This window comes from Mustela lutreola, chromosome 8 (genome assembly GCF_030435805.1).
Source record: "Mustela lutreola isolate mMusLut2 chromosome 8, mMusLut2.pri, whole genome shotgun sequence".
Lineage (NCBI taxonomy): Eukaryota > Metazoa > Chordata > Mammalia > Carnivora > Mustelidae > Mustela > Mustela lutreola.
In genome coordinates, this window is record NC_081297.1 from 71,932,906 (window position 1) to 71,959,046 (window position 26,141).

General features: G+C 35.7%; 1 protein-coding gene across 9 annotated transcripts in view; it reads right to left on the minus strand.

Annotated features, from left to right (window-relative positions):
* Window positions 1-26,141, minus strand: part of PPHLN1 (periphilin 1) — a 157,115-nt gene that overhangs the window by 124,688 nt on the left and 6,286 nt on the right. For 3 of the 9 annotated variants that reach the window (XM_059185621.1, XM_059185619.1, XM_059185616.1), the window contains 3 exons: window positions 21,621-21,712; window positions 11,091-11,255; window positions 8,324-8,385 (listed from right to left, as the gene is read on the minus strand). In XM_059185621.1, coding sequence (XP_059041604.1) covers window positions 8,324-8,385; window positions 11,091-11,255; window positions 21,621-21,692 — 299 coding nt within the window. In that variant the 5' untranslated portion in view covers window positions 21,693-21,712. Of the gene's footprint in view, window positions 1-8,323; window positions 8,386-11,090; window positions 11,256-21,620; window positions 21,713-24,991; window positions 25,035-26,141 lie in introns of all 9 variants that reach the window. The other 6 variants (XM_059185625.1, XM_059185624.1, XM_059185622.1 and 3 more) reach the window with 3 other exon arrangements.

A 26,141-nucleotide genomic window follows, 5' to 3' on the forward strand; every position in this document is an offset into this window, starting at 1 on the left:
CTCTGGAAACAATGAAAACAATAAAAAGGATAAGGATAACACATTGATTATACCTAAAAAGAAAAAAAAAGTCCACAGAAAGCCTTCAGAAAAGCTTCTAACATTACAAAATATACCCATATTAATATGATTTATGAAAGTACAGTAAATGAATTGAAACAAATGAACCACTGCTCCAGAGTCAAGTAGATAGCACAATGTGACTTATACCTATCACATGAGACAAACTAAGGGTGGAAAATATCACAGGAAATGCTGTAATTGTTCATATGTACAGGGCTCCACTGAAAATCTTCATAAAACCATTAAAAAGAAAATACACAGAGTATTTATTTAAATGAAAAGAGATACTGCACATACTGAATTTCAAAAGTAGCATTCGTTTTCATACACACATAACAGATTTAGCTAAAATTAGAGTCACATTCCTTTTTTTTTTTTCTTTTTTAAGGTCTTAAAGGAATGTGAGTTTCAACAAGACTTCACAGAGCTGTAGTTCAGCACTGAGTTTCCAAGAAGCCTGAGTTTCTAGGGAAGACTCTTTCCCTCCATTATTCACCCAAGCATCATTCTAAATTCTCTACCTACCCTTCGGTCACCGTAGGTTTTAAAAAGGAAACACATAAAAGCTGTGCCACACCAGTCCTCCAGCTGCTCTCTGCTGCCTCTTACCTTTGCTCTATGAATTCTACACCAGCTGATGTCATTCTTCAAGTAAGAGTCATCCCCTTCTGTCTGTAAAACTTTCTGCCAGGCACAAGCCGCCAAAGCCAAATTCAAAGATCACTTTTACACCAATGATTCCTCCAAATTCATTTCCAAAACTGACCTCCTCTATGCAATTTTATTCCCACTCTCTCCACCAGACTCCAACAACTCAGATGTCCTCTAGCACCTGTGCTTCAGCCAAAATGGCCTCATCACATACATATTCAGTACTTGCTTATTATGGCCCAGCCACCAATCTTCCTCTAGTTCTAGCCATCTCTTCTGACAGAAATGCTAACTAGCCTTCAGAGTTCAACTCAAATGATCCCTCCTCCTTGGTCTTTCCTTATCACCTTACTTACCATCATTCTTCGGAATTCCTTCAGTGTCAGAACCTATCCCAGTAAGTATGACCCACCCCATTCTGCTTTGTATTACTTATTTCAGAGTATTTCTTCTTTCCCTTAACTGACAACAAAGAACGGAACCTCCTTCTAGAAGCTCTTACTCACTTTCATTCTCACAACACACTGTAGCAGTTTAAAAAATACACAGCAATCATTTCATTATACAGATAGTGCCTGTGAACATTTAGGCTGTAACTTGCTATAGCAATATTATATTTACAAAATAACTAATAACAAAATAACAAATATATAACAAATATAAAACATATTTATACACATATTTATACATGTTTATATAAATATGTAACAAATATATAACATACATAATAAAATAGCAAATGTATAACATATATCCATAAATAAATAACAAATATATAACAAAATAACGGAACCTGAAATGACTAATCTAGGTTTTAATTTTTAAAAGCACTTAACAGGGTGCCTGGGTGGCTCAGTGGGTTAAGCCGTTGCCTTCGGCTCGGGTCATGATCTCAGGGTCCTGGGATCGAGTCCCGCATCGGGCTCTCTGCTCAGCAGGGAGCCTGCTTCCTTTTCTCTCTCTCTCTGCCTGCCTCTCAGTGTACTTGTGATTTCTCTCTGTCAAATAAATAAATAAAATCTTTAAAAAAAAAATAAAAATAAATAAAAGCACTTAACAGAATGCCCCCACATATACATATACACACAATAATAAAAAGAATATAACAAGTAGTGGTAAGTATGTGAAGAAACTGGGAAGCCTGTACATTGGTGAGAATGCAAAATGGTACAGCCACTACGGATAACAATTTGGTGGTTCCTCAAAAAGGTAAACATAAAATTACCATATGACCCAGCAATTCTACTCCTAGATATGCACCCAAAAGAATCGAAAACAGGGACTCAAAATAGATAGTTACTTGTCAATGTTCCCAGCATCATTATTTATGATAACCAAAAGGTAGAAACAACCCAAATATTCGATAAGATAAATGGATAAACAAAAGTGGTAAATACACAAAATGGAATATTATATACCAATAAAAAAGAATGCCATTCTGTTACACCCGGTTAAAAACATCATGGTAAGTGAAAGAAGACAAACACAAATGGACAAGTATTGCATGATTCCACTTATATGAACACCAAGAACAGGCAAATTTTTAAAGACAAAAAGTAGAATGGCGGTTGCCCTGGGCTGAGAGTAAGGAAACATAAGGAATTATTGCTTAACAGGTATAGTTTCTGTTTGGGATGATGAAAAAAAGTTTGAAAATGGTTTTTTTCTGTAACCATCTTACCTGACATTGTGAATGTAATTAGCACTAATGAACTGTGCACTTAAAAATGGTTAAAATGGCATATTTTCTATTATACATATGCCTTTACAACTATTTTTTGAAAAAACACAGAAGCTAACCTCAAGGGATTCTCACTGACCAAATTTCAGCACCATAATGACAGCAACAGTTTATAACACATTGAAAATAGAAATTCATACTGATATAAACAAAGTTTGGTTTTTTCTTAAAGGGGGTGAAGAGAAAGATATTTCTCACAACAGATAACCGGTAACAGTATGCATAGTAAGTACAGAAAGAAGAAGAGTATAATTACAAAATCACCATTACAAACAATTATATTGATAATTCGGGCAAGAAACACCAATGAATGCTAGAACTAGTGGATGGAAATGGGATGAAGAATGGCATACTCGCATAGTTTGAAAGTAACTCCCAACAAAACACTGATGTCAGGTGAAGAGGCCTACTTCATGGTGAAGAAATTTTGCAGACCCCATCTTAATCAAGGCATAAAAGTCAACAACACCAATAAGGGAACAAATCAACACATGCAACCTAACAGGATGCAATAAAAAGAATCCAGCATCACTTCAGGAATTGTCCTGGCAGGGGCGCCTGGGTGGCTCAGAGGGTTGGGCCTCTGCCTTCGGCTCAGGTCATGATCTCAGGGTCTTGGGATCGAGCCCCACATGGGGGGAAGGGGCTCAGCAGGGAGCCTGCTTCCTCCTCTCTCTCTGCCTGCCTCTCTGCCTACTTGTGATCTCTATCAAATAAATAAATAAAATCTTAAAAAAAAAATTGTCCTGGCAAAAATGCATAACTGAACTCTAATCACAAACATTAGACAAACCTAAATTGAGACACAGTCTACAAAATGTCTGCCCATCTTACCAAAAACAGTGAGCCACAGAAATCAAGGAACAGACTAAAGAACTATTCCAGATTAAAGAAGTCTACAAAAATATGACCTATGAACTCAGATTAGATCTTTTTGCTATAAAACCACATTATCGGGGCATTGTGGGAAACATTACTGGGGTGTTTGGTTTTTTAAATTATTCTCACAACTTTTGTATAAACTTAAAAACTGTATCAAATGTTTTAAATAGTCTAATAATTTCCACAATGATATTCTAATAATTATCGTGTACACCTCAATAAAAATAAAAACACTACTTGGTATGGTCCTAAATACTCAGAACCTTATTTTCTCACCAATATACACAAGTACTCTCTGCAAGGTTTACAATGCAGCAGTATTTTTTTCCCCTAAAACAAACAGCTGGGGGCACCTGGGCGGCTCAGTTGTTAAACATCTGCTTGAGCTCAGATCATGAACCCAGGGTCCTGGGATAGAGCCCCACTTTGGGCTCCCTGCTCAGCAGGAAGCCTGCTTCTCCCTCTCCCACTCCCCCTGCTTGTGTTCCCTCTCTTGCTGTCTCTCTCTGTCAAATAAATAAATAAAATCTTTAAAAAAAAAATGTTATTTTCTATTTACAAAGTCTTCAATGAGACCACCTAATAGGGAACAACCTACAGACAGCCAGAAAGATGCGAGCCTTGAAAGGCATTAGCTTCTTTGATAGTCTAATACCTGAAATGTCACTGAGGACACCCAGACATCAAGTGAAGGTGCAGAAGATGTGGAAGAACCCCTTCTATACTACAACCATTTCACTTTTATTCATTTTTATGAATTTTTATTTTTTATCTGTTTACTATCTATAATTCATACTAAAATGTAGGCTAATGAGAGCAGAACTTTTATCCCCAGAGGCTAGAAGAATAGCTAACATATACCAGTCACCCAATAAATACTTACCAAATGAATGAATATACCATACAGAATGAAGTCTATACCAAAAAATTTCAAACAACAGAGTAGGAGTACAGGCAACACTCTCTGATCACAGAATAACTAGCATATGCTATGTTGGAATCAGTATAAAATTGCTGTCTATCAGGGGTGCCTGGGTGGTTCAGTTGGTTGAGTGTCTGACTCTTGACCTCAGGGTTATAAGTTCGAATCCCATGGTGGGCTCCACACTGGTCATGGAGCTACTTTAAAAAAGATTAAAAAAATAAAAAATTGTATCTATAAGAATCAATGGAATACAGTTATAACAATTCTTAAAAGAAATTTTAAAACTCTACTTATACTCATAAATAAGATGGAAAGCAAAATAAATATCAAAATTAAAATGTTAGATTTTTTTCAAATATTGAAACAGATGTTGCAAGCCTTTTAGAAGACAAACTGAAAAACATCAATTAAAAAGTAAAATATAGGGCGCCTGGGTGCTCAGTTGGTTGAGCAACTGCCTTCGGCTCAGGTCATGATCCGGGACTTCCAGGATCGAGTCCCAAAACAGGCTCCCAGCTCCTCGGGGAGTCTGCTTCTCCCCCTGACCTTCTCCTCTCTCATGCTCTCTCTCACTCAACCTCTCTCAAATAAATAAATAAAATCTTTTTTTTAAAAATTAAAATTAAAAAAAAAAAAAAGTAAAATATGTATGTCCTGTGACCCAGAAATTCCACTTCTGGCAATCTATCTCAGAGAAACTAAAGTACTGTTTTATAATGAAATCATATACTCCGATTTATTACAACACTGTTTTGTACTAGAAACAGAGTGAATATTCATCAATATGTGAACAGCTAAATTATTTGGTATACCCACATAATGCAACATAACTTAGCCATTAAAAGGATTCAAATAGGGGTGCCTGGGTGGCTCAGTGGGTTAAAGCCTCTGCCCTCGGCTCAGGTCATGATCCCAGGATCCTGGGATCAAGCCCCACATCAGGCACTCTGCTCTGAGGGGAGCCTGCTTCCTCCTCTCTCTCTCTCTGCCTGCCTCTCTGCCTACTTGTGATCTCTGTCTGTCAAATAAATAAATAAAAATCTTTATAAAAAAAAAAAAGGATTCAAATAAAAGTTAAACCAAATAACCTGGAGAGATTTCCACAAGCACTGAATGAGAAAAGCAACTTACAGAAGAATATGTATAATGTGATCTCATTAACAAAATACCCCAAATTAAATATAAATTAAAAAAATAACATCCAGCTGTTAACATGACTGCGGGAAACCGAGAGTCCCATATGTGATTTTATTTCATTTATGTAAAATTATACACACACACAGGAAAATAGTAAAATGCTTAAAAAAAAAAAAACAGGAAGGGAGAATTAAAAATAGAAACCTACTATTATTTTAAAAATCGAAATCAACTCAAATCAACCTGAAAACTGTTTCTTTGGAGTGAATATAAAGCACTGGTTAATCTAATCATGAGTTTTTCTTACAATTTCGCTTATCACATTTAGGTCTTTATTATACCAGATACTTTGATATACCAGGCTTTGGATACACCAGGCTTTCAATTTCACTTTTTTCCCCCTCAAATGGATGGCCATTTCTCCCAGCACTATTAACTGAAAAAGTTCATTCTTTCCCCCATTTTATTTGTAGTGCCACTGCTGCTGTATCCCAAACTCCCAGGTATATTTAGGTTTGTTTCTAGACTCCCTATCCTGTTTCACTGTTCACATTGCTATAGCTGGTAATGTAAGTTTTGATAGTATATCGAGCCTTCATATCTTTTTCAATGCTACTTTTGACTTTTGGTCCTTTACTCTTTCATAGTAAATTTAGAAACAACTTACCAACTTCCATGGAGAAAAATCCTAGAATTTAGACTGGAACCGAACTGAATGAACATCTGAATTTTAGAACTGATATCTTCATGATACTGTCTTTTCCAGCCAAGAATGTCACATATGTGTTGCTCCTTTTACTTGGGTCTTTTCAAATGTCCCTTAGAAATTACTTGCAATTTCATCTACATAGGTCTCACACACTTTTGTTAGATTTAGTCCCATTACTCCTTACAGTTTTTATGTTACAGAAAATAATTTTAAGTTACATTTTTAACTTATGCTTATAGCTGATTTCATTATACTAAACTTTGCTAATTTCCTAACAGTTATAATAGTCTATAGACTCTATTGGATCTTCTACATAATTTATCATCTGTAAATAGCTTTCTTTCATTCTAACCCTTACAACTTCATTTTTCTTGTCTTACTGTGGAGACTGAGACCTCCATTACCATGATGAATAGAAGCAGTGATAACAGGCATCTTTGCTTTGTTCTAATTTTAAAGCAAATGCTTCTAACTCTACCATTTAGTATAGTAAATCCCTATTTATAAGATAAAGGAAATTATCTTCTATTTCTAGCTGTCTAAAACTTAACTGTTCTGTTTAAGACAGAAATTAAATTTTATTCAAGTATTGTTCAGCATCTATTTTCTCCACTACTCCTTTTGGGAAAGGTAGTCCTCCATGAGTAGCAAGCTCTTAACAGTGTGTTCCTCAGCTGCAGTGCATCCCACTGTATACACAGCCACCATCTCTGCCCACGACATCACCCTATGGGACTTGGAGGCAGGGAACCAGCACTACCATGCTGATACCCCTGATGACTAAGGTGCTGTGTGTAATAAACTGCCTTGCTCTGACCCACTCAATCCTATTGTCTACTTCTGACACCTAGAGAGTTGTAGCAGTTGACTACTTTCTCTTGTCTACAGAGAGAGTTATAAGAGATCTTTTTTTAAAGATTTATTTCTTTTTCGAGGTGGGGAGGGACAGAGGAAGAAGAAGAAAGAATCCCAAGCAGACTCCCCACCAAGCATAGAGCCCAATTCTCCATGAGGCTGGATCTCACAACCCTGAGATCATGACCTGAACCAAAATCAAGAGTCAGATCCTTAAGCAACTGAACCATCCAGGCACCCCCATAGAAGATCTTTAAAAAGCTCCTTTATAACTTCTATTACTTCCTTTGTGAAGTCATTAAAAAAAATCAAACAAGGGGCACCTAGGTGGCTCAGTCATGAAGCATCCGCCTTTGGTTCAGGTCTTGATTCCAGGGTTCTGGGATGGAGCCCCGCAGCAGGCACCCTGCTCGTTGGGAGGCCTGCTTCTCCCTCTCCCACTCCCCCTGCTTGTGTTCCCTCTCTCACTGTGTCTCTCGCTGTCGAATAATAAATAAAATCTTTTTTTTTAAGATTGTATTTATTTATTTGACAGAGAGAGATCACAAGTAGGCAGAGAGGCAGGCGGGGCGGGGGGGTGGGGGAGGGGGAAGCAGCCTCCCTGCTGAGCAGAACCCGATGTGGGGCTAGATTCCAGGATGCTGGGATCATATCTGAGCCAAAGGCAAGGCTTTAACCCACTGAGCCACAGAGGCGCCCCAATAAATAAAATCTTTAAAAAAAAAATCAAACAAACTTGAAGGGTACCTGGGTGGCTCAAGTCATGATCCCAAGATTCTGGGATCAAGCCCCACGTCAGGCTCCTTGCTCAGTGAGGAGTCTGCTTCTCCCTCTCCCTCTGCCCCTCCCGCCTAGGGTGTACTCTAATAAATAAATAACCTAAAAAATAAAAATAAAACAAACTTGATTAAATCTGTCCATCTGTGGTTTTTTTTCCTAACTATTCTATCAAATGCCTCTATAACTAACCAAGGCTAACAATGACTGAAATTCTTCCAAAATATATTAATAAGACACTCTCTAAGGACTCAAATATTCTGGAGGGGGGGAAAAAAGGCCTTAACATTCTAATTAAGCAGATACCTTATAATCCATATTACACATTAGGAATAATTTAATACCTAATTTGATGAGAATATACCAATAGTTCAAACATTTTTTTTATTATCAGTTTTCAAAATGCCAATACAGAATGCTATCAGTGCTATTATATTAGTCACAGGACTAATATGTTTGTTGCTCTCAGAATTATAAATCCTAATAAAAAATATTTTATCTATAAGCCTTGAGATTAGATTTGAACAGCAGACATCTCAGTGAATCAAGTATCAAAGTAGTTATGGTACTATGTTCATTTTACCTGTACTCAGGCTGTCGACTTGCAGAATGATCATCTCTTGTCCACCTATAGCCAGATTCATCCTGTAAAATAAAAAAAGTTATTTAGGTATCTGTTTACATTATTTTAGTCAAGCAGGATTTATCTAACAGTACTAAGACCAAAATAATATGAGGACAAAGACACCTTTTTAAATCTCTCTGAGTTTCAAAGGCATAAAAAGGGGGGAAAAAGATATAGCAAGTCATCCATTTCAACAAGTAATTTAGTAAACCAATAACCTGTGGTACCATTTAGCTCTATGAAAATGCTTATGGTATTTCTTTGGGGCCCTAACAGCCTTATTACCAAAGACACGCCAACATCACAACAGTTCAGGATGCTTATAAGATCAGAGGCTCAATTTAAATTTAATCAAGCATACATTTCTCAACCTTTCATTTTATTTTGTCAAGTTCTCTCACCAATTTTCAAATTCAAGTCCAATGAATTTCTTGTTCAAGTTTTTTTTCTCATCTTGATTCTTATCAAAATCCATGATTGGAAACAATATCATAAGAAGCTATCACCTGGGGCACCTGGGTTGCTCAGTCATTGGATGCCTGCCTTCGGCTCGGGTCATGATCCCAGGGTCCTGGGATCAAGCCCCACATCAGGCTCCCCGCTCAGCGGGAAGCGTGCTTCTCCCACTCCAGCTCCCCCTGCTTGTGTTCCCCCTCTCTCTGTCTCTCTCTCTTAAATAAATAAATCTTAAAAAATTAAAAAATAAAAATTTTTTAGAAAAAGAAGCTATCACCTACCGATAAACTATATTAGAGCAAGATGTGGCACGAAATTTAAAATTAATTTTAAAAAAGTGTATTTTGTCCTCTAAAACAGAAAAAAATAAATTTAAAAAATTAGTAGTAGATCATGCCCAATTGCTTTAAAATTACATATAGAATATAAAGGTAATTATTTATAAATATTAATTCAGCTAAAATAAATACTGTTTTCATCTTCCTCTTTAGCATCATATATTCTTTTTTTTTAAGATTTTTTTTTAATTTATTTATTTGACAGACAGAGATCACAAGTAGGCACAGAGGCAGGCAGAGAGAGAGAGAGGAGGAAGCAGGCTCCCCACTGAGCAGAGAGCCCGATGTGGGGCTTGATCCCAGGACCCTGGGATCATGACCTGAGCTGAAGGCAGAGGCTTTAACCCACTGAGCCACCCAGGCACCCCAGCATCATATATTCTAACACAAGAGTAATGTATTCATCATTTTCCTTCCCAACAGTAAATCTAAACAAACAAAAGAAAAAACTCAAAAGCTCTACAATATTAGATCAAATAAGTATTTACTTTATATAACTGAACTCAAGATAAATTAGTGTCACAAGAATCCTAAAGGTCTCCAAAAGACTTATTTTTGTTTAAATAGAATATAAAGGGAAAATGTTATATAAAGTATGATAAACGCAATTTGTAACAAAAAACTAATGTTGAGGCACTATTACGCTACAACATTTTAGAGAAGAAATCATATTCACGAGGATTCATACACGAACTGGTTCAATGAATCCCAAATCCCCTATCTATATCAAATGGCCACATTTGATTTTCCTAAGAGGGATACCAACTTTATGTGAAGGTCAAATTTTTTCTTCCTCAGACTACCTGGAATAATGGCTCCAAAGGCAAAATCCAGTAATTCTAGAATACAGATAATGTATAATATTTACTTTTCAACACCAAATCCCTCTTCCTAAAGGAAAGGTATGACATTTAAAAATTGAACAAAACAAAAATTCACTCTAGGAGAAGGAAGCTATGCACCCCAAACTTTAAAATGACAAGAAAACACTGAATAGTCTCATTATTACTTTAGAATTGTTAAGGCTCACCATAATGCAGTAGTAAGAGAACTGGACTTCCATACATACCCAACCCTGGATAAATCACCTTACCTCCATTTCTTTGAGGGTCAAGAATGGAAAGTAATTCCAACAGCCAAAGAGAGGTGAAATTTTAACATAAACAATGTTTGAATATGTACTGTTAATTGCAAAATTATATAGTAGGGAAGGGGAAAGGAGAAAATGTAGGAAAACGGTCTGTAAGAGTGATGTAAACACACAAGCTAAGTCAAAGGAACTGCATCAAGGAATAGTTGCAATCAAGTTCAAGATTACTGCAACATTAAATACATACTTCTAGATTATTAAAGATGATCAAGAGAAACAAAATACAATAGCAACATCAATGGTAATAATAGAAACTAACATTTAAAAAGTGCTTATTATATATAGGACAGGCAGTGTTTTGAGAGCTTTCTAATCTGAGTTACTAAGTAGACTTTAAGAAGTATAACAAAAATGACACAGAAGCTCAACTGTAACCCAACCTCACCCACAGCATCTCATCATGATGAAAATAATCAAAGTAATTATAAGTGGATACATCCAGTAAGAGATGGTAACCACCTGCTCATCACTCACTGAGTACCAAGGCAATGTAGATTATCTTTATCTGCTTCTGTAAATTCTTGCCAATCCAGAGGATAAAAATATAAGCTAGCTGGAATTAATGTCACTTAAGAGCTACCCAGAGTGGCTTACCTACTTTGTCCCAAGATTCTCCACTACCAGTTCCCATTTGACAGCTCTAGCAGGCAACTCAACAGAGCATCAAGCAGGAAGTGTTTTATTCAACTGCCCTCATGGCCAGTCACATAAATTTCAAAAATTACATAATTTTTAAACTTATAAAAAAATAACAATTAGTACACGGGGGAAATTTACATACTCCTCTGTGAGGTGGACCACTTCTTCGATCATGAGAAAAACTGCGGCCCTCGTCATATTCTTGGTAATCAACATGACTGTAATATCTACTGTAGTTTCCTTCACCAGGTCTGTCTAGCAGTGGTGGTTTCTTTGGCACAATATTAACTACTCTATGGTAGCCATCCTAAAACAGACAAAAAGAAATATATAAAAATCACTAATTTCTCTATTTGGTTTTGGAAAGGTTTTTAAAAAGTACAGGAGTTCTTATCCTTAATCAAACAGAGTAAATGTATAAACAAACAAAAATGCATTAATGAAATAACATGAATATAACTAATAGCAAGGTTTTCACATGGATTAAAGAAAATAAAATTATTCAATGAAGAAAGCCAGGTGTTTAAAATAACAAGCAGCAATGCTAAAACCAATGCTAAAACCAATCATAAATAATAAAAGAAAAAGTACATTATTGTTTTAATAAAAAATAAACTACAGAAAGAATATTACAGTAGCTCTAATCCTAATTGCCTAAGAATTTTAGAAACAAAACCATTTAAGATAGCACACATCTTTAGTCTACTGTGTTTGAAGTATACGGTTTTGAAGAAATACAAAATCTTCACACATAAGGAACAGCAAACAGGGAGGTATACTGAGCAAGAACCATCAAGAGGAAACATTCTGCTATTTCTCCAGAAGAGAAGAGAGCCCTTGACTTCACAGCTCTGGAAGCAAAATAAAACCTGATATAAAATTTGAACTATTTTCAAAGTAGTATGTTATTAATGTTTTAAAGTTTTAACAACTACATGGACGTTTGTGGGAGTTGGGAAATTGGAAGGAAGGAGAACAACACCTCTCTGGTTTAGCAGCTGCTGTGAAATAACTGAACAAAAAGATGGTTACCAACAGTAAAAACTAGAGAGCTACGTAACATGTATTTGTAAATAACCTGGGCTTGACTAGTCACGGTCTTTCTACCTATATCAGATGAAATATATGTGAAAGAAATTAGAAAACTATCAAAATGTAAGACACAACCAATTTAAATTAACTAATTTGACAAAATAAAGAAAGTCCAACATTCAGGGCATTACTATACCATCTTTATTCTCGGCTTCATTATCTGTACAACAGACTAATACTAATACCTACCTCAAGGAGTTGCTGTGAAGACTAAATGAAAAACAGATTGTAAAATATTTAGTACAATGTGTAAGCCATACTAAGTACTCAAAATGTTTGCTGTTTGGATTACCTTTTTCAAGTCTAGGTGAAACACAATTCCTCAATGCGTCTATTTCCTTAAATGACTTCTTAGCATTAATAACTACAACTATTCAAATATTAAATTACTGTGTCCTATTCAAATTTCCTAATAGGCAGGAAATTTGTTACTGTGCTGAGAAAAAATAAAATCAATGATTATATCTGTTTGAGAGCTAAAAGGATACTAATTTTTTCTTGTGGGAACAAAAAGTAGTTTCCTTCTTTAGTATGTGAGATATTAAATTGTAACACATATTTTATATGTTCACATAAAATATAACAGAAAAATGAACCCATTGACTCTGTTTTGCAAAAACTGTCTTTCAAGAGATTTCAATTAAATCTAAGCAAATATTGAGCTTCTAAAAAAATTCAACATTAAGCCAAAATTAGCAACTTTGTAATTTATATAATTTTCTAAATCAAAATCTGTTGTTTATAAAATTAGAATCACTGATTACTCCATTTCCAAGAAACCATAAAATTCCGTTCTTTAATATCCTTGATTGTTTGTATATATTTATTTGGAGGGATAGTGGGTAAGTGTGCATATCTAAACATTTCTATGAATAGAGAGATTACAAAGCAACATTTTCCTTTGTTCAAAGTGGTTTTAGGACTGTAAAATGCATACGATAAAACTTTCAAAGAATAATATTCAAATCACATTTAGTCATAGATTAAATAAACTGTTTTTTTTCAAATAATAATAAATGAAAACAATCATTCCAGAGTTGTTAATCAGCCAACAGAAAAAAAACCCTCTTGATTACAGTTCTGTATCTAGCAATGAAGATCAAACTGACATTTCCTTTGTTTTGAGAATGTTCAAATATAAGCACCTATACCATCTCACCTCTCTAGGCATCTATTCTTAAAACTCCCTAGTTACATGAAAAGATTTAAGGAAATGAAGATGACTACAGGAGTCTGTGATAAAGCAAGATGATATTATTAGAAAGTTTCTATATTATCCAGGTATTATATTCAAGGATTTTTCTTTCCAATAAAATCCATGATGGGAGGCAAAGATTTCAGAATTTTTTTCTAAAGTTTTATTTATAAAGAAAGTTCAAACAGTATTTTATATTACCAGCAATGCCAGACCCAATTGGAAACATTCATTCAGTGTTTGAATGAATTCTCATACAAATTTATATTAAGCTATAGACATGTAATTTTCCTTTTAAATGCTAACAGAAGGACACAAGGCTTCAGGTACTGATATGTTCATAGCCTTCATTTTAGAAATACCTTGGAAAGCAATGGCACTATTATATGCAAACCAGAAATAAAAATTATGACTTCTGAAGAATATCTTAAAAGATTTTTAAAGATAACAGGATCATTTTCAATTAATTTAAAAATGAACTCCATGGAATCAAAACATTTCTATTATTTATTATTTCTATTATTTCAAATCTTGAGTTTGGACATAAAATTTGAATTCACCTCAATGAAATCAATTTTCATTGCTTCCATTCATTACGAAAAATATGTATGGTATCCCTTTAAGATCAGACTATATCAACTTAATACTATTACATATTTATTATACCATTTATCAATTTTCCATGGCTATTACTAGAATTTCCAAAAATATGCATCAAATCTATCAGATCTGCTCCTCCAAAATTAGTATTAATGTTGTGATGGGTCAGACCAAAATAAAAAAGTAATATGTAACTCATTTAAAAAAAAAATTTTAGGCCTATTTTACTTAATCATTGATCTATTCTGGCAGAATATAGGAAGCAAAAACTTGCATATAGATTTAAATACTTTTTTGAGTATAGGTCAGTGAAATTTACACTTTCTCATAGGTCACTATCTCGGGGTGAAACAATTCCTACCATTAGGCTCTCTGGGTTTCTGAAATAGGGAGTGCTCACAGTTTGCTTGTGCTAATGGGTCTCTGATCAGGTTAAGATACATATCAAATTAGTTTTGCAATTTTTAGATCTGAAATGGTGAACATGTTTTGTTACAAAAAGCAATTATTTCTTAATTTGCTATAAATTCTAATGAGAAATACTTTCAGTAAATGAATAATAGCACCAAGTTTTGTTTCATTCAATATTTAAATGCCAAATTTTCCACACTAATATTTAATCTCTTTACTAACTGGGGACAAATTATGAGGATTAGCACATTTCTTTAAAAGCATTTCTTTACCAATGTCATTAAAATATACTCGGCACAAACTCTAACACAAAAACATTTTATTTAAAGGAAAAATTTAAACATTTAAACACCTCCTTTTAAGCATCCTTATCATTTAGAGACACATACTAAAATAGTTATTTGTACTTGAAATAGAGTATCTTGGATTTACTTCAAAATAATCTGGGAGAGGGGCGCCTGGGTGGCTCAGTGGGTTAAAGCCTCTGCCTTCAGCTCAGGTCATGATCCCAGGATCCTGCGATCAAGCCCTGCATTGGGCTCTCTGCTCAGTGGGGAATCTGCTTCCTTCTCTCTCTCTCTGCCTGCCTCTCTGCTTATTTGTGATCTCTGTCAAATAAATAAATAAAATCTTAAAATAATAATAATAATAATCTGGGAGAAAAGAAACTGGGGTAGTCATAAACAAAACAAGATGGACCATGAGTTGATAATTGCCATTTGGATGATTCGCCCATGGTGAGTTCATTTTGTTATGTTTTTTCTACTTTTATATCTTTAATTTTTGTCTTTATAATCAGTCAGAAACTACTAAAACACACTAACCTACCAGCAAAGTAACTAAGTATGATAGCAAATGTAAAGAGTTAATCCCATTCCTCCCTGAAACAATCAACTCAGTATGAATGCAAGCTTCATTGGCACAGAAACCTTGGTCTTAACTCACTGCTCTATTCCCAGCACCTGGAACAGCACTTGGCACATAGTAGGCACTACATACCTAACATATTCTGCTTCACTACATCAATTTTATGCTACTTTTAGCATCACATGCTTTTTGTTAGAAATGTACCACACAAACCACACATAACTAAAAAATTTTACTACACAGGCTGGTGGACTTTTGCTTTCAAAAGTCTGAGGTTCTTTTCTTCTGCTACCTCATTATTTTGTGACATGCATTTCTATAACAGCACTTACTCATTTAATTCACTCACTGAATTTTCAAAGAAATACTGGTGTTTTTGCATTTCAATGGCTCTGGGAAATAATGAGTCAAATATCTGAAATTGAAACGGCACCAGAAAATCAGGACATATTGTTACAGAATATAGCCAAGAACTCATCGTTCCTCTCTGGAAGTAACGATAAGAAGGAAGTTAAATACTTGCAATTCTGTCAACCAAGAACGTAAAACACCTCCTAGGGAAGCTCTACACAAAGGAACATTACTAAATCAAAACTTGGCAGATGAACACTTAAGACTTTGTATTACATGTGTGTAATTTTTGCATTTAGAAAAAGATGTAAAAAAAAAACACGGCACTTTTATGGTATGTATACCTAGAGTTAGTGAAAAGCAGACCTGTCCAGTTTACTTTGAAATACATCCAAAAACTAGATGGATTAAGTAGATGGATGAAGGACAGATAAGTGGATAAATACATGATAAAGAAAGTTTTCATAAAATGTTAATAGTTGAATATAAGTAGTGAGTAAATGGGAGCAATAAGAAAAAAAAAAGAAATGCAGTAAAATTGCTTTTCTGTTAGAGAACAGAACCCAAATATACAAAATAGAGCATTACCTTCCTCTGTCACAGGCACTAATGATAGTGAGTGCTTACTTTTTCAAGGATTAACTAATTTTATATTTAGAAAAAAAATAATCTGCCTTTTTAAAACTAAGTTTTTAGTGAAGTATGACATACATACAAAAAGTCTAAAAATCATAAATGACTCCTGGATCAATTTTTACAAGATAATTACACTTTATAACTACCACCAGATCAAAAAACTGAACATCCCTAGTATGGCAAAAGCCTTCCTGTGCTCTCTCCCAGTCAATACTCACCTCTCCTAAAAGTAACTGCTTTCCTGATAAGTTTTGCTTATTCTGAAACTTTATTTAAATAAATATTTATTTAAATATAGGATATACTCTTGTATTTGGCTTCTTTTTTTTTAGTATGATGTCTGTGAGATTCATACATGTTGCTGCTTTTGCAATGGTCCATCAGGTCCATTCATTCTAACTGCTGTGTAAATTGCACAATTAATTTATCTACTCTACTGTTACACATTTGGATTGTTGCCAGCTTGGAGCTGTTATGAATAATGCTGCTTATGAGAATCTTGTACAAGTCAATATGATATACCAATATGGTTTTTAAAATAACATTAGATGATCTCTGTTTTATTATTAAATGTTTTTAAATATTAAAGAAATTATACTTTTATTAGCTCCAAATTCAGGAACTTTACTAATTTATATTTATATATATACTAATATGTATACTAACTTTACTAATTCATATTTCTAATTCTAGTGTCATTTAACAATTTTCTAGCCCAAGGATTCAGCAGGTCCTTGAAATCAGATGTAAATAAAAAATTACTTTTTTCACCCAAATACAGCAACAAACAACAGAATAACAACAGAAGTATCTGTGGCTTCGTCACTAACAGAAATCATAGATATTTTCATATCATGTTATAGCTGTTGCATTATCTCAAAATACCATTTTCTCTCATAACTGAAAATACAGTAATGAAACTCCCACCATTAGCTCTTAGTACTTTAATGACCTACTAAAGAAGTACATATTACTGTATTACAAAATTGTTTTAGAATAGTTCGATAATTCAAATATAAGTGGTCTTCTTTAATTTTGTGTATTTTGCAGTTTTAAAACCCCTACTCTAAAAGGGATCCATAGGCTTCACCAGACTGTTAAAAGGATCCATGGCACCAAAAAGTTTAAGAAACTTTGCTTTACTTTACTAAAATGAAAATGGAGGTGTAACATAGAAGGTAAAGAGATAACTTCCAAGAGCCATCAAAGGCACATAATTGAGGGGAGGGGAAGGCTTTAATTTTCTAACCAAAAAAAAGGCCACGTTCACCATAAAAGCAAGTCTTGGGGAAAGGGATGTGGGAATTGAGAAGGATTTATCAACTAAAAAAGGCTTACTGGGAGGAGGAAGGGACCAATCACTAGAATTAAAATTGTTTCTTCAAAAGGAGAGCAATAAAGTTGCACAAGGTCTGGACAGATTCTGTGCTCTCAGGAGAAAGGCAATCTAGGTACCTCCCCAAATAGGAGGAACTAAGTAGCCAGAGAATTTAGAAAGTCAGATTCACCTTTGGGAACTTAAGAGTTGGTTGAGTACTTCCACTGTGATTTTAAATGCACTTATTGTATAAAATATTCCTATCTTCTTCCTGCTGATGAAATTACTTTATAAAGGAGCCTCTATTTCACATTTACACCCACATAAATTATTTAAAAATGAAAATGTGTGGGTTTAGATTTTACTACAATAGCCTCATCCACTGATAACTTCCATCACCTGTCATTTTACCTCAACTCCTGTCACCATCAGCAACTTCAGTGTTCATCTGCATTTCTTAACTGCATAAGTAACCTGTTAACTTTTATACAACACTGATGTTTTGATCCTGGCTGCAAATATTAGGACTTAATTTTCTGGATGGGGCCCAGACACTGATATTTAAGAACTCTCTGTGTGACTTCAAAGTCCAGCGAGGACTGAGAGTCTCTAATCTAAATCACTGAGCAAATCAAGCTACCAAGTTTTCCTGAGAGTCTCTACTCTAAATCACTGAGCAAATCGAGCTACCAAGTTTTCCTGATCTCCTAACCTTCACCCACCCTCTATTCCTACCACCATCTGCTGGACTTTAAATCACCCAGAACTGTACTCTCTTGGAAACTCTACACTTCAAAATACCAATTGCCTATCTTTCTACCACACACTGGTCTTCAGCTTCACTGAGCCTTTACTGTCCCTCAACCCCTCACTTCTTTCAATCCACTGTCCCTCTTACAGCTTTATCTCCTTCCTGAATCACCCCATAACACATAATATATTACCTCAGTAACTCTCTGAGTCAGAACTTTCAATATCTTTATCTTCCTGAGTCCACCACACATCATGCCATCTTAAACCAATACAACAACTTGCCTCCTCCACTCCAAAATTGGGCTACTTAGGTAATAAAGCACACATTCCTACAGACTGGTACCCCTATAATATTACAGCGCAAAGCTCACTGCCCCTCAGCCACAGTCTTTTAAAACATCTCTGGTGAGAAGATACCAACAATAGCTACTCACAATTCAAGGCTGGCCTCAAATCACCCTCTACCTCCTGCACTTTCAGATGATCTTGCTACCCCTTCAGAGAAAACAAAGGCTTTTAGTATGAACTTTCTCAAATCCATTCTCACACAATGACCTAGAGATCTGAAGGGTCCTTCTTTTGTCCTTAGGCCACTGATAAGCCAATCATCCCCATCTTAAAACTCATTCCTCCCCAGCTTGTTTAAACCACTTCCCCCCCCCATAGAAATAGCTGACAGCCTCCTGACAGGTCCCTCTGCCTCCAGTCTTAACTCTCTGAATCACCTTCCACTGCACTGTGTTCTAGAATACAAGCCAGCGTGCATAAATAACGCAGAATGGTGTAATAAGTGGTGTAATATATAACTTTTCCCATGATTTGATCATGAATACTTCCCACTGTTGTCTGAAATTCTATTTCTGTATATAAATCCCTGCTTACATTTTATGGCTTCTACAACATTCTACTGAGTTCTATAAATGTTGTACCATTCAACACTCAGAATTGTTTTGAAGATTAAGAGATTTATATGTAAAACCCCTCACTTACAGTAAGCAGGAACTAGTTAAACATGTAATTACAGTAAGTTACCACTTAAAAGTTACCCCCTTTGTTAGTTGAAAACAAACTAAAACAAATCCAACTATATATTCCAGTTGGTGGCGTAACCACACAGAAAATTTTAAGTATTCTTGAATACAAATTCCTAATAGGATATATCCTTAGAAAGGTAGGGGTCCCAAGAATTTTTTTTTCTAAAATCATCCCTTTTACTACCTTTTCATTACTCCCATATTATGTTTATCTATATCACTTTGTTTTGTTTTCCTAGATAAACTATAATTTTATCAAACAGGAAAGAATTTAACTCAAAGTTTAATTAGAAACCACAGACGATAATAAATACACAATCTATAAATAAAACTTGGAAAGAAATGACATATAGTAACAAGTCTACTCGTTCTGAAATATGGTAGGCCTCTTTCTTTCCTCCATCTTTTATCTTTTTTTTTGGGGGGGGGGGTCATCAAATGATCCTTTGTTGAAGTGTTTTCCTTTGTAGTTCTTAACTAGCTGGGCATTCCACTGCACCACTATTGATGTCATCTATGATGTCATGACGATGGTGGCCATCAACACTGCAGCCCGCAGATTGGGCCATCTCCAGGATCTCCTTAATGGTTCTAGAGAATTATCTGGCTAAAGATCAGTGGCATAGGGCGCCTGGGTGGCTCAGTGGGTAAAGCCGCTGCCTTCGGCTCAGGTCATGATCTCAGGGTCCTGGGATCGAGTCCCGCATCGGGCTCTCTGCTCAGCAGGGAGCCTGCTTCCTTCTCTCTCTCTCTGCCTGCCTCTCAGTGTACTTGTAATTTCTCTCTGTCAAATAAATAAATAAAATCTTTAAAAAAAAAAAAAAAAAAAAAAAAAAAAAAAAAAAAATCAGTGGCATATTGGGGTGCCTGGGCAGCTCAGTGGGTTGAGCCTCTGCCTTCGGTTCGGGTCATAATCCTAGGGTCCTGGAATCGAGCCCCACATCGGGCTCTCTGCTTAGCAGGGAGCCTGCTTCCTCCTCTCTCTCTGCCTGTCTCTCTGCCTACTTGTGATCTCAGTCTGTCAAATAAATAAATAAATAATCTTAAAAAAAAAAAAAAAAGATCAGTGACATATCTATCAGGCAATGTTGACAATCTTATCAAAAGTGATATTTCCACTGTACTTAATGTTTTTCTTCAGTATCTTGGTGGTTCCTTGAGGGCTTTGACCATCAGGGCAGAGGCAGTCTGCCTGCAGTCCCACTTCAGTCTGGGCCTGTCTGTTCTGAATGGTCAGTTTCACTGTAATCCTCAGACCCTTCCAATTATCAGTTGCCTTGGCGAGGTCATCACCAACTTCTGCTGGAGAAAGACTCAAGAGGCCGATCTTGGGGGGCAGGACAGACATAGCACCAACTTCCCCATCAGTGCACCCCAGGTACATGACTTTGATCTAACTGGGGTTGGGATCTTGAACTTAGGAGGCATGGCGGAGGTAGCTGGTGTCAGGATGAACCCGAATTCGAGACTACTAAAGACAGCTGCACCCCTGCCGCCTCTGAGCCAAAAACCAAAAAGTCCATCTTTTATCATTTTAGATCAACCCAGCCTAAGCTGTAACCCGGGCCAAATGACAATGCTAAAAGTGGTATCACCCATCTGTAGGACTTACTCAGAATATATAAGTGAAGAAAAAAAAACAAAAACAAAAAACTAGCATATAAACAAGTATTTGTACCCTTTGATGGCATATGATGAATCCATATAGCCACATAGTATCAACACAACCCAAACCCCTGGTGCTTAGAATGGGCCTGTGTAAAGTTTAAGATTGACAGTTTCTTGACCCTTCCCAAACTTTCCCTTAGGTCTCTGCAGAGGATTCTGCAGAGAGAGTATATATATTCACTCAATAAACACTGAACTCCTACTATGTGCCACATACGAGATGGTGCTGGGAATACAGTAACAAGCACAATAGCAAGCTCCTTGAGAAAAGGCCTAATTAAAAATTTCCAATTCCCAAAGCAACAGAGACAATTAGTAGGACAGTATACTAAGCTACCTACCTGCCCCTGATCTGCCTCTACTTCATAATTTCACATATCCAATTTGCAAACATTTTTAGAAATACAGAAGAATAGGTGACAGCCAATAGTAGGAGCAGGTGCTCAAATACTCCTTCATTACCTGAGAATCCATCTTTATATAACCTCAAATTTTCTTCACAAATTCAATTCAATATAAAAACCCTCCATTTTAGAAATTTAAATAAGAAATATGAAATAAAGATTATCTACATAAATAAAATGCTGCATTTTCAAACTTTTAACTTTTAAAATATAAGCTTAATCTATATTTCAAACCCAGACTGGTCAATTTTTATCTATTAAAGATTTTACTATACCTAGCTTCAGTATAACAAATTCACTTAGACACCAGGTTTTGAATTATTCTACATCAGTAGTAACTTACACTGGGATGACTTCGCGGAGGTACTCGTTCTCTTGGAAGTCTTTCATAGTCATATCGTCCCTCAGACCACATTTCATCTCTTCTGTAAGCCACTAAACAAAAAGAAACAAAGATTTACGGGTGTTGTTATTAGAGAGCAAGAGAGATTTTTAAAAAAGTAAATATTTACATGCCAATGATTATTTTCCAGAGAGACTTAAATAAAATGTAAGTGACCAAAAGGAAGAAAGAATGAGTAAGGCAATTATTTTTCCAAACAATTCGGAAATGTCCTTTTTAAAAAAATGTAATAGAAAGCCCCATGTTCCAAAGGGTTCCATAGTTTCAAAGGCTATTTAAAGCTTCAAAGAGCTTGTTTCCAACAACTGTGGTAAAAAGATCCATAAGAGGGGTGCCTGGGTGGCTCAGTGGGTTAAAGCCCCTGCCTTCGGCTCAGGTAGTGATCTCAGGGTTCTGGGATAGAGCCCCGCATCAGGCTCTCTGCTTAGCAGGGAGCCTGCTTCCTCCCCGCTCCCTGCCTGCCTGTCTGCCTACTGTAATCTCTGTCTCTGGGTCAAATAAATAAATAAAATGTTTTTTAAAAATCCATAAGACCACAAATATTTTTTCATTCTTATAGTAAAAATTAGAGAAGATGCATCTACATGAATAATTTACAATGCTCAGCAATGCTGGTATTTCCTGGTGGATGGTTTCTGTAACACTAGTGTCTAGTTTTGTTGCATTCCTAAAGCTTTATCTCTTCTATGTGTTCAATGAAATGGTTTAATCAAAAAGTGTTAAACAATCCCATAAAAGCACACTCAACAAACCCTGAAATGAATCACACTCAGTATTTGCTTTTAATGCTATAAATTTATTTCAATGCAAAGACATTCTCATAATATTTGAAATTAAAATAAAAGTTCTGACAGCATTTTTCTTGTTTGGGATACAGACAGAGGCTTCCTACTTTGAGAGCTGACGTGTTCTGAATGGAGGGCTGAGTGCATTATGGAGTCCAGACGGAAACAACATGTGAACAGGCAAAAAACAAGATAAGCATGACAAACAAGAGATGATGAGCAGAGGGTGCAGGAAATAGCCTTAAGGTCATCTATATGAAATGGCAACACAGTAGATCAGGGGTTGGCGAACTTTTTTATAAAGGACCAGACTAATATTTTCAGCCTTGCAGGTCACAGGTCTCTGTCAAAACTACTTTATTCTAGTGTTATAATGTGAAAGCAGCCATAAACAATACCTATAAATGTAGGGGTGTGGCCATGTTCCAAAAACACTGTATTTACAAAAATAGGCAGGCAGTCCACAGGCAGCAGCTCAACAACCACCAGAGTAGATGAGAAATGGTTAAGAGAACAGAACCACAAGAAAGTGAACCAGGTTCTGATGCAAGAACTATGAACCATAAGTGATACAGAGAAGGATAATCACAAGTGAGAAGTGAAAAATGGGACCCGTACTAAGTCAGGACCTTTATAGTACATAGAAAATAGGGCAACAAGTCCAAACACATAGTCCCAAATTTGTGGAGAAGGAAAACTTCTCAGAGAAGATACATATCAAAAGATTTTCAGTGGCTCTTTATGATATAATAATACTAACAGGGTAAGGGGAGTGTTGATGGCGAAGATGACATCCCACTTTGGCAGGACAGAATTCTAACGGTTTAGGCCAGAAAAAAACAAAGGCTGGATGATGAGGGCAATATTTTTTTACACTATCCACAGTACAATCTTAACTTTCTCTGTAAAAACAAACCTACAATATTTTCTAATACAAATAGTGCAATAAAATGAACCAACTCAAAGATGCCTAGAAAAAACTTAATTTAAGTTACAAATTAGCTTTTAACATTATACATAAATCAACCGCAAATCCAAGTCCATAATCAGACATCATCAAGAATGTTATTTCAGGGGCGCCTGGGTGGCTCACTTGGTTAAGCACCTGCCTTCAGCTCAGGTCCTAATTTCAGAGTCCTGGGTCCTCCCTCTCCCTCTGCCTTCCCCCCACCCCACATGCTCTCTCTCGCTCTCAAATAAGTAAAACCTTTAAAAAGAAAAAAGAGAGAGAATGTTATTTCAGAGTAACCAATCTTTTAAATACAAGAATTGATGGAAGCTTGAAAAAAAAGAAATTATCAAAATTACTCCTCCTATACTACCTTTACTGAACCCACCAAAAGTTTCATTGAGTCTAAAGAACAAGTCAGATTTTATCCTGCTTGAGAAACAATGGAGAGAAGTAACAGCAACCAACTGAAATCAAATCACAGGGGAAAAAAAAGAACCCCTCACAAAAAATGGACAAATGATATGAAGACAGTTCACAAAAAAAGGAAATACAATGACTCAATCCTTTGAAAAGACGCTCAACTTTCTTCAAAATAAGGAAGATGAAAACTAAAACTAGAATCGAGTACACATTTTCAACCAAAGCTCCACAAAAATAAAACTGCTCTGACTAAAGTAAAGTAACGCTCTCATGTATTAATGAAAAGAGTGTGATTTGGTACAGACAGGGGAAAAATGGGCAGTATCTATTCAATGTTAAATGCACATATGCTTTGACCTGGACATTCTACTTCTCTGTATACTTGAACAGGTACAAAGCAAAGACTGAAAGCAACCTAAAATGTTGGTCAGAAGGGTACAGATTAAATAAAATGCTATACATTCATATAAAGGAAAATTATGCAAGCCATTTTAAAGAAAAGTAACCCCACACATAATACAGAAGGAATGACAAGATACACTGCTAAGCCAAAAAAAAAAAAAGGGGGGGTAGATTAATATGTTGGATATGCTGCCGCTTTGGAAAAATAAAAAGATAGGGTATGAATACATATCCATATGCACAGACTACTTCTGGGAGTAGAAACAAGAAAATGTAATAGTGCCTGCCTCTGGGGAGAACTGGGTGGCTGGGTATAGGAAGATGAATATTTTCACTGCATAATGTTCTATACCTATTATCTATAACAAAAATAAATAACTATACTTAAAAGTCCTAGAAATCATTCAGTAAGCATAATGTGTCAGGACACCTGGATGGCTCAGTGGGAGAAGCATGTGACTCTTGATCTCAGGGTTTTGAGTTCGAGCCCCATGTGGGGTGTACAGATTACTTAAATAAGTAATACGTTTAAAAAAAAACAAGCTTAGTGTCTCAAGTAATGGCAAAAATTAGGAATACAAATTAATGAACTAAAGGAAAACAAGTAAAAATAAGACTGTAATTAATGAAAAAGAAAAACTACAAGAGTTCTAAGGAAATACTATATAGTTTCTTAACTAGATGTAAACACTACAATATAAAATACTGGCTTCCCATAAAAAACACGTAAGAATAACTACTATACTACTTACTTGAGTCCTTTCAGGAATCAAATTTAAAGTTTTCAACAATCTCCTGCAGGAGGGGGGGGAAAAATACAGACATAAGGATTTGTGTCTGTATAAACCAACCAATGGAGAAAATATAACCCTTCATTATATGTATAAATAAAACTCTCAAAATAAAAAAATTACGACCATTAATAAGCCAAACCCCCTTCAAAGACCTCTTTAAAAACAGAAGATATTATTTTGATCACCAGAGGCCACCCAAGTTTCATAAGAACAACTGAGTTATATTAAAGAATTCTAGTCCTAATTTTGCTAGTTGAGAACTGGGCAGGGCATCTCTCTTATCCTTATCTCTGAAAGAAGTGCATTTGATGTCTAAGGTGATTTTTATCTAGAATATTAAGATTAAAATAACTCACAGATGGAAAAAAATTCTAGCACCCTTAGTTTGGAAATCCTTACAGTTCTATATTGGCAATAAATAGTCCCATGAACACGTCATCTCAAAATCAAGGCAAGAAAGAAACATCAATTCATCAAAGAATACTAAACTTACTAGATAAAAATTTGATGGAGAACTTTTTGTTTTTCCAAATTTTTTTTTAGTATAGTTGACACCCAACATTACTTTAGTTTCAGGTATACAACACAGTAATTAATACATTATACTATGCTCACAAGTGTAGCTACCATCTGTCACCACACATCACTGTTACAATAGTATCAGTGACTATATTCTCTATGCTGTGCTTTTTACTCCTGTGACTTCATTCCAGAACTCAAAGCCTGTATTTCCAACAACAGAGGACTTTTTAAAACTTTCTCCCAAGGGGCGCCTGGGTGGCTCAGTTAGTTATGATCCCAGGGTCCCAGATCCAACCCCACAAAGGCTCCCTGTTCAGCAGGGAGTCTGCTTCTTTCCTTCTTCCTCTCCCTCTGCCCCTCCTCCCTGCTCATGCATGCACATGCCGTCAAATAAATAAAATCTGTAAATAGATAACTTTTATGAAAATCACTATATATTTTCAGAATTAAGAACATAAAAATAGAACACAACATAAAACTAAAAATATATACGCAGGGCGCCTGGGTGGCTCAGTGGGTTAAAAGCTCTGCCTTCAACTCAGGTCATGATCCCAGGGTCCTGGGATCGAGCCCCACATCGGGCTCT